Source organism: Rhinolophus hipposideros (genome assembly GCF_964194185.1).
Source record: "Rhinolophus hipposideros genome assembly, chromosome: 22".
Lineage (NCBI taxonomy): Eukaryota > Metazoa > Chordata > Mammalia > Chiroptera > Rhinolophidae > Rhinolophus > Rhinolophus hipposideros.
In genome coordinates this window covers 21,164,599-21,181,665 of record NC_138068.1, presented here as the reverse complement: position 1 = coordinate 21,181,665, position 17,067 = coordinate 21,164,599, and the positions used below count along the sequence as shown (strand labels likewise).

Genomic DNA, 17,067 nt, shown 5'->3' with positions numbered 1-17,067 from the left:
AAGATCCCAGCCCGACCTATCCTCGTTGGGCCTGGGATCCCATGTCTTACCTCTGAGGAGTCCACGGCTTGAAGCTGAGTCTCAGGAGGGGCCTTGATCACCATGACCATCTGCTCTGCAGGGTCCGCGATACTACGAAGGTCCTGGCAGGTCACGTAGGCCAGGGTTGGTGGGGTTAAGGACCACATTACCTTTGACCTCTCAGGCCACCCAACCGGACAGCTAAGGCAGAGCCCACACTTGCCTAGTCAAGCCTGTGTTCTCCATCCCCAACCCCAGGGCCTGGCACATAGTTGCTACTCAAGCCTATCTTGTGCCGCTGAGCCTCAACTTCTCATCATACATCTGTATGATGAGACCATTCTACCCATCTAATCCCAAGGTAATGATGGCTGCATGCAATAAACTCGAGGCCTGGTGCTGAGAATTTATTCTGACCCATGATTTTGGTGTCAATCAATGGTTATCTCCAAAATTTATAAACATAATTTGGGGTGCACTCTAAAAAAAAAAAGCAGCTTACTTTAAAATAAAGCTTCTATTTCTGTGAATGGAAGACAAATAAAAATTTCTGTCTCCAACCCTGAAGCTACAATCATGTATTGAATCACTGTACTAAATGTTCATTATTGCTGGTACTAGTGTTTGTTTTAGTCTGTGCAATTTTGGAATTGGATCCCCCCCCCTTTTACAGATGAAGCTGCGGCTCAGAGAGATTAAGTAACTTATTCAGTATGACACAGCGAGTAAATGCTTAGCCAGGACTTGCACCCAAAGCCAGAGCCCTCTCCTGAATCCAGTGCCTGGGATAGCCTCTCTAGTCCCTCCAGGCCTGGTCTCCACAAAGTCCAAGGATATCGCTGGTTGTCAGTGTCCTCAGAGAGCAACCGCAGCTGGGTGCTACAGATGTGGATCAGGTGGTCCAGCTGCCGCTCGTTCTCCTGCAGCTGCTGGAGGTCCTGGGTCAGTCCTTCAAGCCGCCCACCAATCCCCACCGCTGCATGACTGCCTCTGTGGGGAAGCACAGGGAGGGTTAGCAGCTCCTGGCCCTCGGTCCAGGAGCCCTGACCCTCTGCACCCAGTTTGCTGCTACTGCCCCCAGGCAAACCCTTGCCCCATGCTGAGTCTGGCTCCTCAACTGGCAAACAGCAGAGGGCTGAAGCTGAGTCCCAAGTCAGACTGGCATGGGTTTAAAGTCAGGCCTGAATGTTTGTAAATGCCCAACTGTTCCTCAGAGGAGGCTGGGTAAGTAAATGATGGCAGGCATGCCATGAAATACCACACAGTTGTGCAAAAGGAAGTGAGTACATTAGACATACAGACACGGAAGCACTTGTAAGACATGCTGTCAAGTGAAAAAAAAAAAAAGATGCAAAAAAAAAAAAGATGCAGAATGGAACAATCTATCAGAAGCTAAAAAGGCAGACGCATAAAGGAGAGGGAAGTAGGATGACTGGGGAACACGGCAAGAAGGGAAAAATAAAACAATTAAGAATAAAACAGCTAATTATATTTCAATAGAACTATTATTCCTTTAAATAAAAAATAAAAAAAGAATAAAACAGTTATGTTAGACAATCTCATTAATGGCAACAGAAGCGAGAATAGCAGTCACCTGGTGGTATGACGAGTGGGTAACAACTAAGAAGGAAACGAAGGACCTTTCGGGGTGCTGGAAATGTTCTTTATCCTGATCTACATGGTGGTTACCCAAGTGAAGAAATACGTAAAGCTGCACTGAGCTTGATTTGTACACTTTCCTGCGTTTGTCACTCAGGGAAGACACCTCTCCTCTCTAAGCCTTGGTTTCCCCAGCTGTAAGATGGGGTTGCAGCCGCCAATGGGTCTCTGCCTGCGCTCCTGTTTGGTGGGTACCTACAGCCACTGGATGTGGTTCTTGGACTTCTTGGCGATGAGCTGGATGCCCTCGAGGACGTTGGTGATGTCATAGATGCGCCGTTTCTGCACCTTCAGCACCTCGGCTGCCCAATTCAGGTCCACAACACCATCGGCCGAGCGGCTCAGCAGTTCCAGGAAGCGTTTGGTGGTCAGATTCAGGGATGTCTCATAGCGTGACTTCTCCCCTGGGGATTTCATACCTGGGGGTGCCGGGCAGGGCAGGGTCCCTCAGCACCACCCCTACCCCCCGCTGAGCCAGCCTGCCTGGCAATGCAGGACAGGAAGATGGGGATGGGTGGGAAGACGGCTGCTTCCCTTGGCGAGGCCAAGCAAGGAGGCCCTGTGGCTGCTGCCTGCCCACCACAGCATTTCTCTTCTGGCTGGGGAATTCCCCACTCCCTGGGGCCTGGGGAAGCCATGCCAGGAGGCCACTCCAGCTGCCCCTCGGGGACCCTGGGGTCCTGGCAGAGGTCCAGGCCTGACACACCAAAACTTGGTTTGCAAGTATATGTCTGCCCACACCCCCAACCTGGGCCCAGTCAGGGGACCTACTCTAGCCTGAGGTCCATGGGTACCTTTTCCTGGATGGCGGCCTCTGCCCCGGGCTGGCCCACTGCTCTCAGCCAGGTATTGATGGTCAGTTTCCAGGTCCAGCCTCCGCTTCACCTGCGGCAAAAACAATGGGAAGATACCTAGTAACCAGGGGAGTGAGGCCATAAGAGACCTGGCTGAGGCTCCTGGGCCACCCCATCTCAGTTCCTCTACTAGGATGGCTATGTGTGTGAGGCAGAGATCCTAGGAGACCCAATCCTACCACACAGGATGGAACAAAAGACCCAAGTTCACTACCCACCACTACCTACCTGCGGGCTTGTAGTGGTTTTAAAATATGTCTGTTAATTTTTTGATACTTCTTTCAAAAGATGGAGCCTAATTCCCTTCCCCTTAAATATGGGCCAGATCTGGTAACTTGCTTCTAAAGTACTGAATATGGTACAAGTGACGGTATGTCACTTCTGAGACTGGGTCAGAGACCCACTCCTCCTTGCTAGTTTGATCCCTCACTGTGCAGGGTCTCAGCGGCAGCTGCCATGTCACACAGGCCCTCAAACAGCCCTACGGACAAGTGGCAAGGAACTGAGGCCTCCTCCCAACATGGGTGAACTTAGAAACAAATCCGCCAGCCCCAGTACTACCTTCTGATGACTGTAGCCCAGGCTTCTGGCTCAGAACCGACCCTGAGCCAGAAGCAGCCCGCTAAGTCGTGAATTCCTGATCCATAGGAACTATGTAATGATAAACGTTTTAAGCCATTTGAATACAGATCCTTTGGGCAAGTTATCACTTCTCCCTGGCTTCTATCTACGAACATGGCAGCAAGTAGTTCATTCCATCTTTCCGACTAGCAGCACAGTAATGGTCCCATTGTACAGATAAAGCAACAGAAGCCCAAGGTCATACAACGAAGGAAGTAGCAGACCCAGAGTTCCCACCCAGGATCCCCCAAGTCTCACTGACATCCCAAACACATCCAAAACCAAATGTACCCTCCCCTCCCCCATCCACAGGGTTTCCCAAGCTAGAACTTGGTTCAGCCCTGCCGCTGATCTCATCATATCTACTTACCAAGAAATCCCATCACCAGAGCCACTACCACCTCCCCTCTGGACCATTCAGCCATCTCCCCACTGGTCTGTCCACGTCCACCTCAATATCCTCATCTATTACCGCTTCTCCACATGAACTTCAACTGAGACGTTTCTTCACAAACCTTAGCCCATGCTGGGTCCCTCCCAGATTGCCCTCACCTCCCTCCCTCCTACCCTTCATACCTACTCCTTTCACCTCTGTGGACAGGTACCTTACCCATCACTTAAATCTGTCTGATCCTGCAGTAGATTCCACCTCTCCTCCCTCAGAACTGCTTCAAATCCAACCTTTCCCCCACAGTCTCTCACTACAAATTTCAGCAGATGTGTCTGTCTCACCAAGAAGCCAGAGAGCCCCTCAGAGATAGGCACTGGGTCTGGACATCAACGAATGTTTGCTGAATGAACCTCCCCATATGCTGATGAACCCAGACACCCCCTCTCACACACACATCCATGGATTCCTTCAGGTGTCCCAGAGATAGGAGAGCTAACCCATGCTGGGTGCTTCCTGTGACTGAATGCTGCTAAGGGCTTCAACCTGCATTTGCTCATCAAACCCTCCTAGCCTTGTAGCAGCTATTGTGATCTCCGCTTCACCAGGAGCCTGCACCTCACACGGGTGCAGTGAGAACTGGAGGCAGGATTTGAACTCTAATGGGTTGGCACAGAGCCCATGTTAATATCCACAGGTCCTGCCTCCCTAAAGCCTAGTCCAGAAACCAGGCCCCCCAAAACCAACCAGAATGTTCCCTCTCCAGCCCTGCCTAGGGCCTGAACCCTACCTAGCAGGCTCCTGCCAAGTGCACCCCTCATTTTCTCCCTATTCCCCAGGCCCTTGCCACCCTGAGGGCAGGTCAATGAATGCCATACCCTAAAACAAGGTCTCACGCTGATGGATGACTGTTTCTGCCAACACTCTTCTAGAGATCCCAGCACACGGGCCCCGAAAGGCAGGGGTGAAGACACACAGAACACTAGTGAAAAAATCTGGATGACTCAAATACCCATCCATGGGAGGGGGCTACAGAAACTGGTTCATCCAGACCTTGGAAGACCATGCAACTATCAAGGACTGAGGCAGATCGACACAGAATCCTCTCAAAGACATCGACAAAAACCACGTTGTTGTAGGGCAATGCATATATAAACCTTTGGGGTTAAAAAAAAGCACAAAAACCTTTTTCCTCTGATTCAGTTTCTATTATTATAGAATGCATTTCAGAGGTAACCTATGTGTGGAAGGGAGAACCGTGCGGATGGTACACTGTTTGAACATGGAAATAAATGAAAAAGTACAATTTTTGAAATTTTAGAAAAACGGCCATAACCACCTAAAAATAAAAATAGGTTTAGGAAAACAGAAATAATGGGTGGGACTGGGAGCCTGCCCCTTTCACCTTTTTAGCCTATTTACTTTTTATATAGTTATTATATATTATACATTTTTGTTGTTTTAGTAGCCATAACAGGGTAGAGGTAGGCAGGAAGGGCCAGGAGGAATGGCTCAATTGCAGAGCCTGTATGCAGGAGGTACTCAATGAATGCTCACTGGTGCAGAAGTTGAGCCTATAGCTTGTTTCAGGGACTGCCCCAAACACCTGTGGACAGGTGAAGGCCAGAGCTCATGTGGCCAGTGGTTACCCACAGGTACAAGAATTGGGGTTGCTGGAGAGGAAAATCTGGGCCCATTTTTCTGGACTTCAGCTCCAGGATGGTACCAGCTCCCACCCCTGCCTGCTCACCTGTAGAAAATGCACACTAGTGCTTAAGTACTATGAAGGCAGAGGCCCCTTACTTGCCTTTGTGCCTACTGCCTCATGGGTACTCACTAACTCAACTGTTAAATGAGTGGAGTGCTCAGGTCCACTGAGGCTGCCCCGGACACCCCTGGGGGTGACACAGAGGGCATGCTTCCTCGACCCAGTCCTTGGCAGACCCTCTGAACCTGGAGTTCAGCTCCCTGAGGGCAGCCTTGGGCTTACTGAGTATATGTCAAGTCCGCCAAATGGAGGATATTTGTTCAGACCTCAAGATGGTACCCGCAGGGTCAGGCCACTGGGGTATACAAGACAAGCCAAGGGACCAGACAATTCCCACCCCCTCCATCACTGGTTGGGAGGAAGGGCCCCTGGACTTCCTTCAACCTCTCTTAGCATCTCCAGGAAGTAAGGCATCCCAAAGGTTAGCTGCTCAGAAAATGTGGGCTGGTCCCACCATTCACTAGCTAATGACCAGGAAAGGTTCCAACATCTCTAGGCCTCAGCTTCCCCATCTATAAAAGGGGAAGGTTGTTGAGAAGGTTAAAAGAGTTAATTGGGTAAATGCTTGGCACAGAGCCTGATAAACAAAACATCTCAAAACAATGGTGCTACTATTGTTATTATTATTAGCATCTTGGTGACTCTGGAAGGGAGGAAGCACTGGGCATCGGGCCAAGGGAGTGAAGGGACGCTTCAGGGACCAGCTGCCACCCAGGCCCCCACCAGCAGTTGGGCCGCTTCCACCTCCTTGCCCTAAGCTCTGCCTCACCTCTCCTACTTGTCCCAAGCCTCCTGCTGAGACCCCAGCCTGCCTGTCCGTGCCCCACGTTCACCCACAGACAAGGCCTGTCAAACTGGTCTCCCCACCCTGCCCTGCAGCCCACAGGTCCAAACTCCACTCCTTTCTCCCCATGTAATTCAGCCACCTCTTCTGGGCCCCCCCAAATCTGAACTGATCTTGAGCCTCTTGTTGCTCAGGGAGCACTTTCTCAAGACATCTCCCCAGGATGTTTCCTCTCCCCTGGAACTGGGGACCTCTTCTCCAGCTTCCAGAGGCCAAGCCCACCAGTACCTCCACCGGAGCACAGGGTCTGCCTGCCTGATTAATGAGGTTCCATGACAACCAGGGCCTGGGAGGGTGGAGGGTGGCAGATGGAAGGACAGGCAGAGGGAGGGGATCAGCAGCTGGCCCAGCCACCCTGCCATTGCAGAGAAGGCGTCCCAGCCAGGAGGCCTGTCCCCAGAGGCCCAGGCCTGCACCTGGCACTGGAGCATCCAGATATGAAAAGGGCCTCCTCCATGGCTCTTCCGCCGTCTGGCCCCAGGACGCCTCCCTTCATCTCCCAAGCAGCCATACCCATTACCTAGCCACAAGTTCTGGTGTAGAGCCAGCAGGCCTCAGGTAAAGCCCCAGTGCCACCACTTGCAGCGGTGCGACCAAGAGCAAGTCACTTCCCCTCTCTGGGCCTCAGTTCAGATAAGGCAGTGACACCAAGCTCACAGCAAGGTTGCAAGTTTTAGCTGCCTTGAAGTCGGCCAGAGGCCTGGCATGCAAGCAGCGCCAGTGGAATACACGTGGGCCATTATGATGACTGCGTCTCACCGGCTCCGGTGAGGAAGCTGAAGCCCACAGCAGAGGAGCAAACAGGGACTGGCCCGAGGTCACTCCGCACCCCGGGGAGGGGCCCGGAGGCCCAACCCAGCCTGGGCACCGCCCAGCCCCGAAGCCTCAGCCCACCCCTCCCCCGCCCCAGCTGCCTCCCATCCCAAAACCGCGCCCCGCCCGGGTCTGCACGGGGGGCCAAGCAGCACATTCGGCCCAGTGTCCCTGGTGTCCGTACCGGCGGGCGGCCGAGCGCGGGGCGCGGCGCGCTGGGTGTGGGCCGGGGCGCCTGCGGCGTGGCGAAGAGCAGCAGGTCGGGGTCGCAGGGACCCGCAGCGGGCGCTGCAGGGCCAGCGGGGGCCGGTGGGGCGCCGGCGTCCTGCGCCGTGGAGATGATGACGATCTGCGAGGAGTCGAGCAGCCGCAGCGCGCCGGCCCCGAGCAGGGCCTCCAGCGCCGGCGCGCATGGGCCGCCCGCGGGGGCCCCGGCCACGGCCATGGCGCTCACCGCCCGGGCGGCCCGGGTGGCAGGCGGCGGCGGCGGCGCGGGCCCATGGCGGCAGGCCGCGGCTAGGGCTAGATCCCGCTCCGGATCCCGCTCCGCCCCCGGCCGCCGCTGCCTGCAAAGTCCCGGCCACTTTTGCGCGCCAAATCCTTTTTGCCGCGAAAGAGCCACGAGCCGCCGAGCGCTGCCACCATTGGCTGCCCGGCCTGTGACGGAGGCGACGGCGACAGTGGCCATTGGGTACAGCGTGCCGGACCGGCAGTGAAGGGCGGGATGGGGCGTGGGTGCGAGTTACCTCGGCCAATCGCGGGTTGGGGCGCGCGCAGGCTTTGTCGGGGCGGTGCCAAGAGCGTTCACACTCCCCGCCCCCAGGTGGGGCCGCCCCTGTGCGAGGCGTGGTGGCCCCCCGCTCCCGCCTCGACACACCCCACCCACTGATCCCTCTAGGAGACCTTTAGTACCGAATGGCCATTGCACACATCTCACCGTCAGCGTACCCTACATGACCCCCAGACACCCTCCACACACCTGTATCCCCAACGCCCTCAGCCCAGATTTCTAGAAACTGACCCTCTTTTCTAGGGTCTCAGGCCCATTTCCAAAATCCTCCCATCGTCAGCCAGCCCCACTTTTATCATTTACTTTCAAATCCTATGCCTGCCCTATCCTCACCCAGAACCCAAGCAGAAGGGGGCTCCCAGGAAATGGGGAGGGAAGTCTGGCCCATTACAGCTTGAGGTTTTTCTCCGAACCCCCTTACATCTTAGTAGCCAAATGCACAGCTTCTGCTTGAACGCAAATCATTTATTCATACATTCATTCATCCATGCATGCATTCACTCATTCAACAAACGTTTTGAGAACCTGCTCTGTGCCTCATTCTTAGTTCATACCTTGAAGAGCTCATAGTCTAGTGAAAAAGGGAGAGGGAACAGAGAGGTAACAAATGTTTGCAATATGATGAAGGATTTCCACCATTAAACTAACTCCATGTTAGATCTCACAAAGGGAAAAGTTGAGGATGCTGAGCATGAAAATGTGTTTCATAGGCCCTGGGATCTCTCCATCAGCCAATATCATTGCTCAGGTCAGCTGATTTGACCAATATTGTCCTCTGTGCCAGGCCTTGTGCCAGCACTGAAGGCAGAGATGTGTAAGACTTGATAATTTTAATGAACTTGCCTGCCATCTTGTGGGGATATGCCATACACATAAAAAGTAGCTAAGACACAAACAAGAATCAAAGCCCTAGGCCCAGTATAAACATCACTTCATCCAGAGAGCCCTCCAGAGTTACTGCCTCTATTGCTGAATGCTGCCTCTGTTCCAGTACTGACCACACTCAGTTTCTCCATCTGCCTCCCCTACCAGACTGGGAACTCCAACAGGGCCTTAGCACAGGAGCAGGTGCTGAGAGGGGTTATGAGAAAGGAAACAGGCTGATGATGCCAGAGCCTATCTAGAATGCAACAGGAGGCCCTGGTTCTCCAAGAGCCAGAGTCTTAGGGCCCTGGTTTCAGACTCACCTGTGTGCTTGTTCACTTTGGGCCTAACCCCACCCGCTGCCCATTTAGAATCTCTACGTGCACATTTTCACAAGCAATCCTCCATCCCCATTCCAGGTGGTTTTTATGCCCATTCACATTTGAGAACAAATTGGTATACCTGTATAACCAAAATGTGTGGTGATGCCTCAAATTACTGCCCCTTGAGGACACCTCAGCTTCAGTTCCTCATCTGAGATGGGGATGAAAAGCATAAGGGATCTGAAAGTGTTTTATAAACTCTGAGGTGGTTCAGGAACACAGGAGCTTCCTAAACAGTTTATGAAATTACTCACTGCACATCCTAGACTGTCAGCACTAGGAGGGACCAGAGACTAGTAGCCTCTTGCTGTACAGATGGGAAAGTTGAGGCCCATGAGGAACCTGTAAGCCAGCCAGTGATAGAATTTGGCCTACACTGGATTATCAGCCCTGGGGTCAGCCTGTCCCCCTTCTCCTCTCCAGACAGAAAAGCTACCATTAGAACGGTAGGTCTCATTTGAAAAAATCAAGCCAGACCCTGACAGAGGATGAGAGAAATCAGCAACATTCCTGTTCCAGATGGACTTTCTTTTCTCTACATCTTCCCAAGGAGTCTCCATAACAATAATATTCACTTCATAAAGCACTCTCATACCCAGCAGTCATTCAAAGAACATTTATTCAGCACCTGTCATGTGCCAAGCACTATACTGGTTGCTGGAGAAGGAAGACATTATTATTTTGACCAATTTAATGATGGGGAAACTGAGGCCCAAAGGGCATGAGCTTACCTAGCAGATGAAAAGGCTATTATTTGGGCTTGGAGAGGCCAAAGCCAGAGGTTTTCCAAAGTCCTGTCCTCCCCAAAATATTCAAGTACACAACCTCCTAGGTAGAAGCAGGTGCCCTCCTTCCCACAATCTTTCCTGTCCTGCTCAGCAGAAAGGAGTGAAGACCAGAATTCCGAGTGTGCAATCAAGGAAGAGATAAGGGCCTTCTGTATTTATTAATACCCACTTGAAAGCAGCAAAGGCCTGATTGATGGGGCCCCTTGGCCCCAAGCCTGGCCAATCTCGATAACGTTGTTCTCTGTGTCAACAGTTCTCCTCAGGCTGGTAGGTTTTCAAAAAATCCACACTTACTGGGCAGCCACTTCGATTGATGAGCTCCTTTTAACCTGAGAATCCCGTAAGTGAAGCTTGTTTATCAACGTGGTGCAGGAAGGAGGCTCAGAGAGGGGCACTTGAAGGTCAAGGTCACACAGCAGAAGTGAGACGGGAACTTAGCCTGTTCCACTGCAAAACCCAGGGCCTGCTCTTTATACCCCGCCACCTTCTGTAAATACCCCAAGAGCCAAGCTCAGGAGAGCCAGGCTCAGGGCTGTCAAGATTATAATGTGTGTTTTCCAAAAGGTATTATAATGTATATTGGCTTAATTAGTAGATGTTTACCCCCATTACTACCTACACCAAATCCTTACTTTAGAGGAGTCCAAAGCGGTGAAGCTCCTGGGCCCATTATCCTTGGCCTGGAGATATCTTTCCCTTGATTCTTTCCAAGAGGCAGGATGGTGTAAAAGTGATAGTATGTGCTTGTAAATCAGGGGGATATAAATAGGAACCTTGGTCTGTGTGACCTTGGACAAGTCAATTCACTTCCTCTGAGCCTCATTCATGCCACAGATATTTGTTGAATACCTCCTATGTGTGAGGCATTATACTAGGTGCTAGGGAGACAGCTGAAAGCAAAACAGACTTATCTCTGATACCTGGAGCTCATAGTTCAGTGGAAGAGTCAGAATTATTTCTATTATTTCTAACAAACATAATTAATATGTTCATTAAGTCTGACAAATGACACAAATAATTCAAAGCTCTTTATTCCACATACATTCTTAGCTTCGGGGGAGAAAAATCTCCAAACATGAACATCCCATCATTATGAATGCATAAGTGGGAGAAATTCTGCGGTGACTTAATTTTATTAAGCAGCACAGAGCCATCCATTGTTGAGTTCAGGAAGTTTTATGTCTGCAACATCACGTTCGTCTCAAATGATCCTTCGTGGCTACACTGAATTCTCTGCTTGACTGACGGTTTACTGTCCCTAGAGATATTCTGTCACCATGCCAGTTCTGGCTGTATCTGAACACAGACCACTTACCCATCTGATAGGCCATCTATCATAGGAGTAAGCCTTGGGAGTCAGGCAGACCCCAACTATGTAGCGTGGCTAGATGACTTTGAGTGATTTTCCCTCTTGAAGAGCTTTGCTTACCCCATCGGTAGAATAAGGGGCAAAGGCTCCTCTACAGGATGGGTCTCAGGATTGAATGAGAAAAGAGGACAAGCAGAGTTTGCAAACTGGGCAATGTGTATGATTTAATTTGCCCACGGAGTATTTTTTTCTGAATTATGAATTAGTTAAGAAAATTTTTAATTTAGAAATGCTATATAAAAATTCAAATATCTGGCTTTCTTTTAAAACCATAACATCTGGCAATACCATATTTCCCCCAAAATAAGACCTAGCTGAACAATCAGCTCTAATGCGTCTTTTGGAGCAAAAATTAATATAAGACTCGGTCTTATAATACAAGTCCTTGGCCGTCAGTCGGTCAGTATGTTTAGCAGGACGTGGGCCAGAGAGTCTTATTTTACTATAAGACCGGGTATATTATATTATACTCGGTCTTATAGTAAAATAAGATCGGGTCTTATGTTAATTTTTGCTCCAAAAGACACATTAGAGCTGATTATCCGCGTCTAATTTTGGGGGAAACGGTACTAGCCAGGCCATGATGGTGCTGAGCAGTTGCTGTCCCCCATTTCGCCAGAGCCTTGACCCTCCAGGCCACCATATTCCTGCCTGGCTTGCCTCACCCAGTGACCTTACTTGCTTTGCCATTCCAAGTATCTGAGTTTGCAATCTCTAATGCCTATGCCTTGCATAGAGTAAACAAACACTCAATAAACATTAACTACTATTAGTTATATTACTGCAAAGGAACCAACAGGCACCAGCACAGCTCGTCTGCTTTGCAAGTAACTAAAACGAAGATGGGGATATGGAAGAGTAGGAAAAGTGGGCATTTATGCTGAAACAGGAAACATGGGGCGTAGTGCCAGCCAACAGCTGCCTGGCTGTGTGCCCTTGGCCAAGTCCTTGGCCATCAGTCGGTCAGTTTGTTTAGCGGGATGTGGGCCAGAGAGTCAAAGGTCCAATGTAAGCAGATAGGACTTAAGATCCCTTCCCCCAACCCGTTACTCCCTGAGCTCATGCTCTAGGGACCTCCTTTCTTTGCATCACCCCAACCTCTGAAGGATTATGCGTTTCCAAGGAGATGTACACCGGACATGGTAGCTATGCCTGCCTTGATCAGGCCTGAAGAGTTGGTAGGGGGTACTTAGAGCAGAGGGGCTCTGCTTTTTCATCTGTAAAATGGGGGCGCTAATAATAAGTGTTTGCTTGACAGGGTTATTGGGACATTAAATGAGTTATTAAAAGCGCTTAAGACAGTACCTGGCACATAGGGAGTGCTCAATAAATGTCAGCTGTTGTTAAGAATGGAAGATGTATCACTGAAGCAGTTTGCCTCCATCTCTCAATTTTTCCAAAGGAGACAAGAAAAACTGTTTTTATTAGGCTGCAGAATAGGAGAGTTTTCCTGAAGCAATCCCTGCATGGTCTCCCAAACTCGATTAGGCACAGAGACAAGGAGAAAAATACATTTCTAGGGCAATGCAGTGTGTAGATGAGACAATCCCATATTCCGTTGATTCTAAGACTTTTTCCCCCCCATATTTCAACATCTCTGAAATTGAGATGCATCATACAATCAATGACATGTCCATTTTTTATCGGTAGCTCTTTTCTTGCTTAGGGGCTCTGTACCTCATCTTTAATGGCATCTTAGAAGTAATGAGATATGGTGTACAAAACGTGCCACACACGGTCCTGCGTGCATGTCAGGAACCCTCAGATTACTTCCATGAGCCACGCATCACCAGCACATTCGAGGTTGGCCATGGTGGAGCAGGCAGCTTTTCTTTCTCTCATTTTCTCGCTAACACCTGCTGACGTGCATTTGGTCCCTGAGTGGAGAGGGAAATGGCAAATGCTGTCAGGGAGGTGAGTAGGAAGGGCTCAAGTTCGGAAGAGAAAGGCTTTTTATATTAAGATATTCAGAGAGGAGGAGGCAGAGATCTTTTTTTTAAACTACAAAAAAAAAAATAAAAAAAGAAAAATCCCTGCTGGAAGCCAGAGTTATATATATGCCAAACAGGCCAGGAAGCCCAGCAGGCCTCCTGGAGCTGGCAATGAACCGAAACAGAAACATTGTGTCCAGGCCACTGGCTGGCTGAGGGGCATTGTTAGGGCCTGGCCCTGTCTGGGATAAGGGGGGTAGAGGGGCCAGAGGGGGGCGTGTTCCCATGACTCCCTGGGGAGTGACAACAATCAGGACCAGCTGGGAAGCCCACATGCCAGGGGCCTGGTGGGCGGGTGGCAGGCCCCATCGTGGCTATGGAGGGCCCAAGGAGGGCTGTAAGGGTATAAAGAGACAAGGTGGGGCAAGGTCAGGGTCTGTTTCTCAACTAGGGGGAGGTAATGCTGTGGGGACAAAGCCCCAAAAAGCAGTTTCCAGGCTCTCGGCCTCACATAGAAAGATGCTGGCTCGGGTAGTAAATGGCCATCAACTGTGATCAGATGGCCATCAGCTGTGGCTAGTTGGCTGTCAGCTGTAACCCGTAAGCCATTGGCCACTAATGTATAACTGCCGTGGCTAAGCTAGCAGAAGACAATGGGGGCTAGCAAGAGTGGATTGCAGAGAGGCAGATGCCGCTGGTGAGAATATAGTGATATGACTCCCCTACTTATGGCTCCTTGGGTGTTCCTTTTTGGCCTCACCATGTCCTGCGTTCTTATGTGGGGAGCGGGACCAGAGACCCCACAGGCCGCCCCGCACGACAAATGCCTAAGGAGGGGGAACATGGGAGTCATTTGTTACACCCCTCTCCCTCACGCCAACAGACCTGGGTTGCTGTCTCCCCAGATTAGCCCACTTCTCTCCACCTCATGGCCCCGCCCTGGGCCAGATTGCCATGGTCTCTAATCTGGACCACTATGTGCTTTCCTCATTGGATCTTTGCTGCCAGCCTGGCCCCCTACACTCTTCTCCATGCATAGATAGATCTTTCCAGACTGAATTATATCACATTAACTCCCCTACGTAAGCCTGCCAAAGGCTGCCCAGCACACTCAGAAGAAAACCCAAACTCCTTACTCTAGCCCACGACGTCCGCCTCATGGGCCCAGCAGACCGTGCAACTCCATCTCCAACACTCCCATGAGTCCCACCATGCACTGTCCCAGCCCCTAGGGCCTCCTGCCAGGCCCTGGAATGCTTTCAGCTTCTCTCCTCCAGGCCTGTGTACTCTGCAGGTCCTGTACTGGGAACGGTGCCAGGTGCTTTTGCTATAGCATCTTTGCCGTGGACATCTTTACTACACACACCTTTGCCACCATCATTGCTGCTACAAATATTTTCGCTACATAACTGATTGTCCACAAGGCAATTTTGGTATAAAAAAAGGTCAAATCATGACAAATCAGAGAGACATTAAAAAGGACACAATAAAACATGAAAAAATAACAAAATTAAAAAGACTATTTAAAATATATGTGTAGATTCATGGCAATGTTACTGAATTCAAGGGGTTTGCCGCTTGGCTGCTTGGGGTGTTCCATCCAAGAACAAGATGACCTGTGGTTTTCATTACAGTTTTATTTACTTGTAGCAAGTAAAGGACATGGGATTCACATCCAAAGCTCTGTGTCCCTGAAGGGAGGCTTAGCCATTGCTTATAGACACTATTTGGTTAATTACTCATTGATTTCTTCTTTGCAGCTAGCTACACCTATCCGGTTTTGAGTTCCTGTTAAACTCATCCTGTTTACAGCAGCATCTGCAAAACACTGTGCTACATTTTCATTTAGCGAGAAGAGCATTTATAAGAACTGCCCAGACCTTGAGACCCTTGCCCTATCTAACAATTCTCACCCCCTCACCCCCCCCCCCGGAGATTTTTGGGGCTGAGGGTCATACTTGTTAACTGCTTCCTGCTGAATATGGATAGAGTACATCTTTGAGTTAGAGGAGTGAAATTCTCTGGCTGTCTGACTAATGACTTGGGGGTCCCCTAGGTTCTGAGATTCCTGAGAACAAGAATGCATAAAGAGAGCACTATTCTAACAGGAGGCGTGCACCCTAAGCGGCAAGGTAGACGCAGAGGAAAAATCAAGGAGACTGCGACCCTGCCACTCAAACTCACACCCTGGTAGGAATCTAATGAATAAGATGGGCCAGAGTGGCAGCCTCCCTAAGGACAAAGTTCTAAGTCTCTCTGAATTGATGTGGCAAGGGAGAGAAGAGGGTAGCTGCTGTCTTTTTTCCCCGTATGATCCAGGACCCCCAAGCCATGATTTTTCTTCAGAAATCACTGAACTGAGCTGCTAGGTCTATACAGGACTTTGAAGGGCAGGTAGGATCTGGGCGGATGTGATCATGCAGAAAGGGCAAGCCCCGTGGATGAAGCACAGAAATCCCAGAAGGGGGAGGGGTACCAGTTATGACAGTTCTGTAGAATATCCAGTCAGCATCCCACGGTTTCTCAAACACAGTGATGCTTGCTAGGTGACCGAGTGAAGAGCTTCATCTCAGCCCAGGGAAGGAGGACAGCACGGCAGGAAGTCCTGACACAGCCCTTTGCATCCACTCTCTTGAAGCAGAACAGTACACCACAGAAAAGCCTCCTCGTAGTGGCAGGAGGCACTCCCAGGGAATACAAACGTGTGTGTGTGTGTGTGTGTGTGTGTGTGTGTGTGTGTGTGTGTCCAAACACGTGAGGCCATGCTATTAAGGCCCACAGCACAAGGCCCTCTATGATCAGAAATCTTGTCAGACATCACCCCCTCGTTAGCCAGCTACACAGCTGCAGCTCTGACACTAAAGCCCTTCTGAAAATCAGGATGCTGGGAGAAACTACTCCTTCGCTATTTCAGTGTCCCCCAAACCCACTGCCCAATAGGGACTAGGACAAGGCTTGAGATGAGCAGATCACCTGAGGTCTACATCACCCACAGTTTCCATCTGTCACAGACTGTGGCTCCTCCACCGTGTCCCCAGTTTGGAAACTTTAATATAGGAGCTCAAGACGGAAAGGCTCCAATTCTGAGCTCAAGAAGGTGCAGGAAACAGCTGCCAGCACAGGTTGTTCAAGTCAGAATGAAACAGGCGAGAAAAGAAAGGTGAGTCAGAGATGCCACGAGGCGCTGATCACACGGGGCACGGCCCTGCCTCACCTGTTCTCTCCAGTCGCAGACCCCCCCCCCCACACACACACAAGCAGTCATCTCCTATTGCAATTACAGGTCCCACCTCCTCTCAACCCTCTGACTTCTGGACTCCTATAGGCCTTCCCAAGGCTTGTCCCCATGTCCCAGGCAGGTGCGGCTATGAGAGACAGAGGACAGGCCCAGAACGCCTGGTTTACAAGCTTCGTTCACATGCCACAATTCAGACTCAATCTGCTTAAGGTTCTGGGTGGTATGGCCTCCCTGCACCTGTCTCATTTCCAGTTTACACCTGAGCAGTGTGGTATTCTGTTCGTAAACTTTCATGGCTGCCTCTGGTTGTGACAAAACACTGGCTGCTCCACCTTGCTGATTCCATAGCAAGGCAAGTACCTGCGTCAACCCATTCCACTGCCAGTCAGCCAGCAGATTCCCAAAGGCATAGGGGCCTGCGCCCAGGCTGAGTGGGGACCACTCCCCAAGGAGGGGACACAGCTTAGAGGAACTTTGTCCTGTTTGTGAATGCAGAACAAGCTCTCTCACCTTGACACGCCCCATACCCAGGCACCCCCCAGCTTTGGAGGAGACAGAGAGCTATGGGCTATTGCTCAGAGGAGAAGCTGAGGTCTCACAAGTCTCCTTGACTTGACTGGGCTGACACAAGGGAAGGCCCAGACTCAGTGATCTCAAAACCATCCTTGCAGTTATATGCTTTCATAGGAATGGATAGGGAACCAGTAACTTATAAGACCACTCTAAAATCTTAACA

At 50.6% G+C, this 17,067-nt stretch overlaps 1 protein-coding gene across 2 annotated transcripts in view; it reads right to left on the bottom strand.

The window, feature by feature from the left end:
• The window catches only part of LOC308491317 (transcription factor E2F1), a gene marked incomplete at its 5' end in the record, with an annotated part of 41,008 nt that overhangs the window by 1,691 nt on the left and 22,250 nt on the right, over positions 1 to 17,067 (bottom strand). Inside the window, 5 exons of one of the 2 annotated variants that reach the window (XM_081034689.1) lie at positions 51 to 165; positions 859 to 1,011; positions 1,880 to 2,099; positions 2,475 to 2,565; positions 7,153 to 7,413. In XM_081034689.1, coding sequence (XP_080890815.1) covers positions 51 to 165; positions 859 to 1,011; positions 1,880 to 2,099; positions 2,475 to 2,565; positions 7,153 to 7,413 — 840 coding nt within the window. Of the gene's footprint in view, positions 1 to 50; positions 166 to 858; positions 1,012 to 1,879; positions 2,100 to 2,474; positions 2,566 to 7,152; positions 7,414 to 17,067 lie in introns of those variants that run through there. The other variant, XM_081034688.1, reaches the window with a different exon arrangement.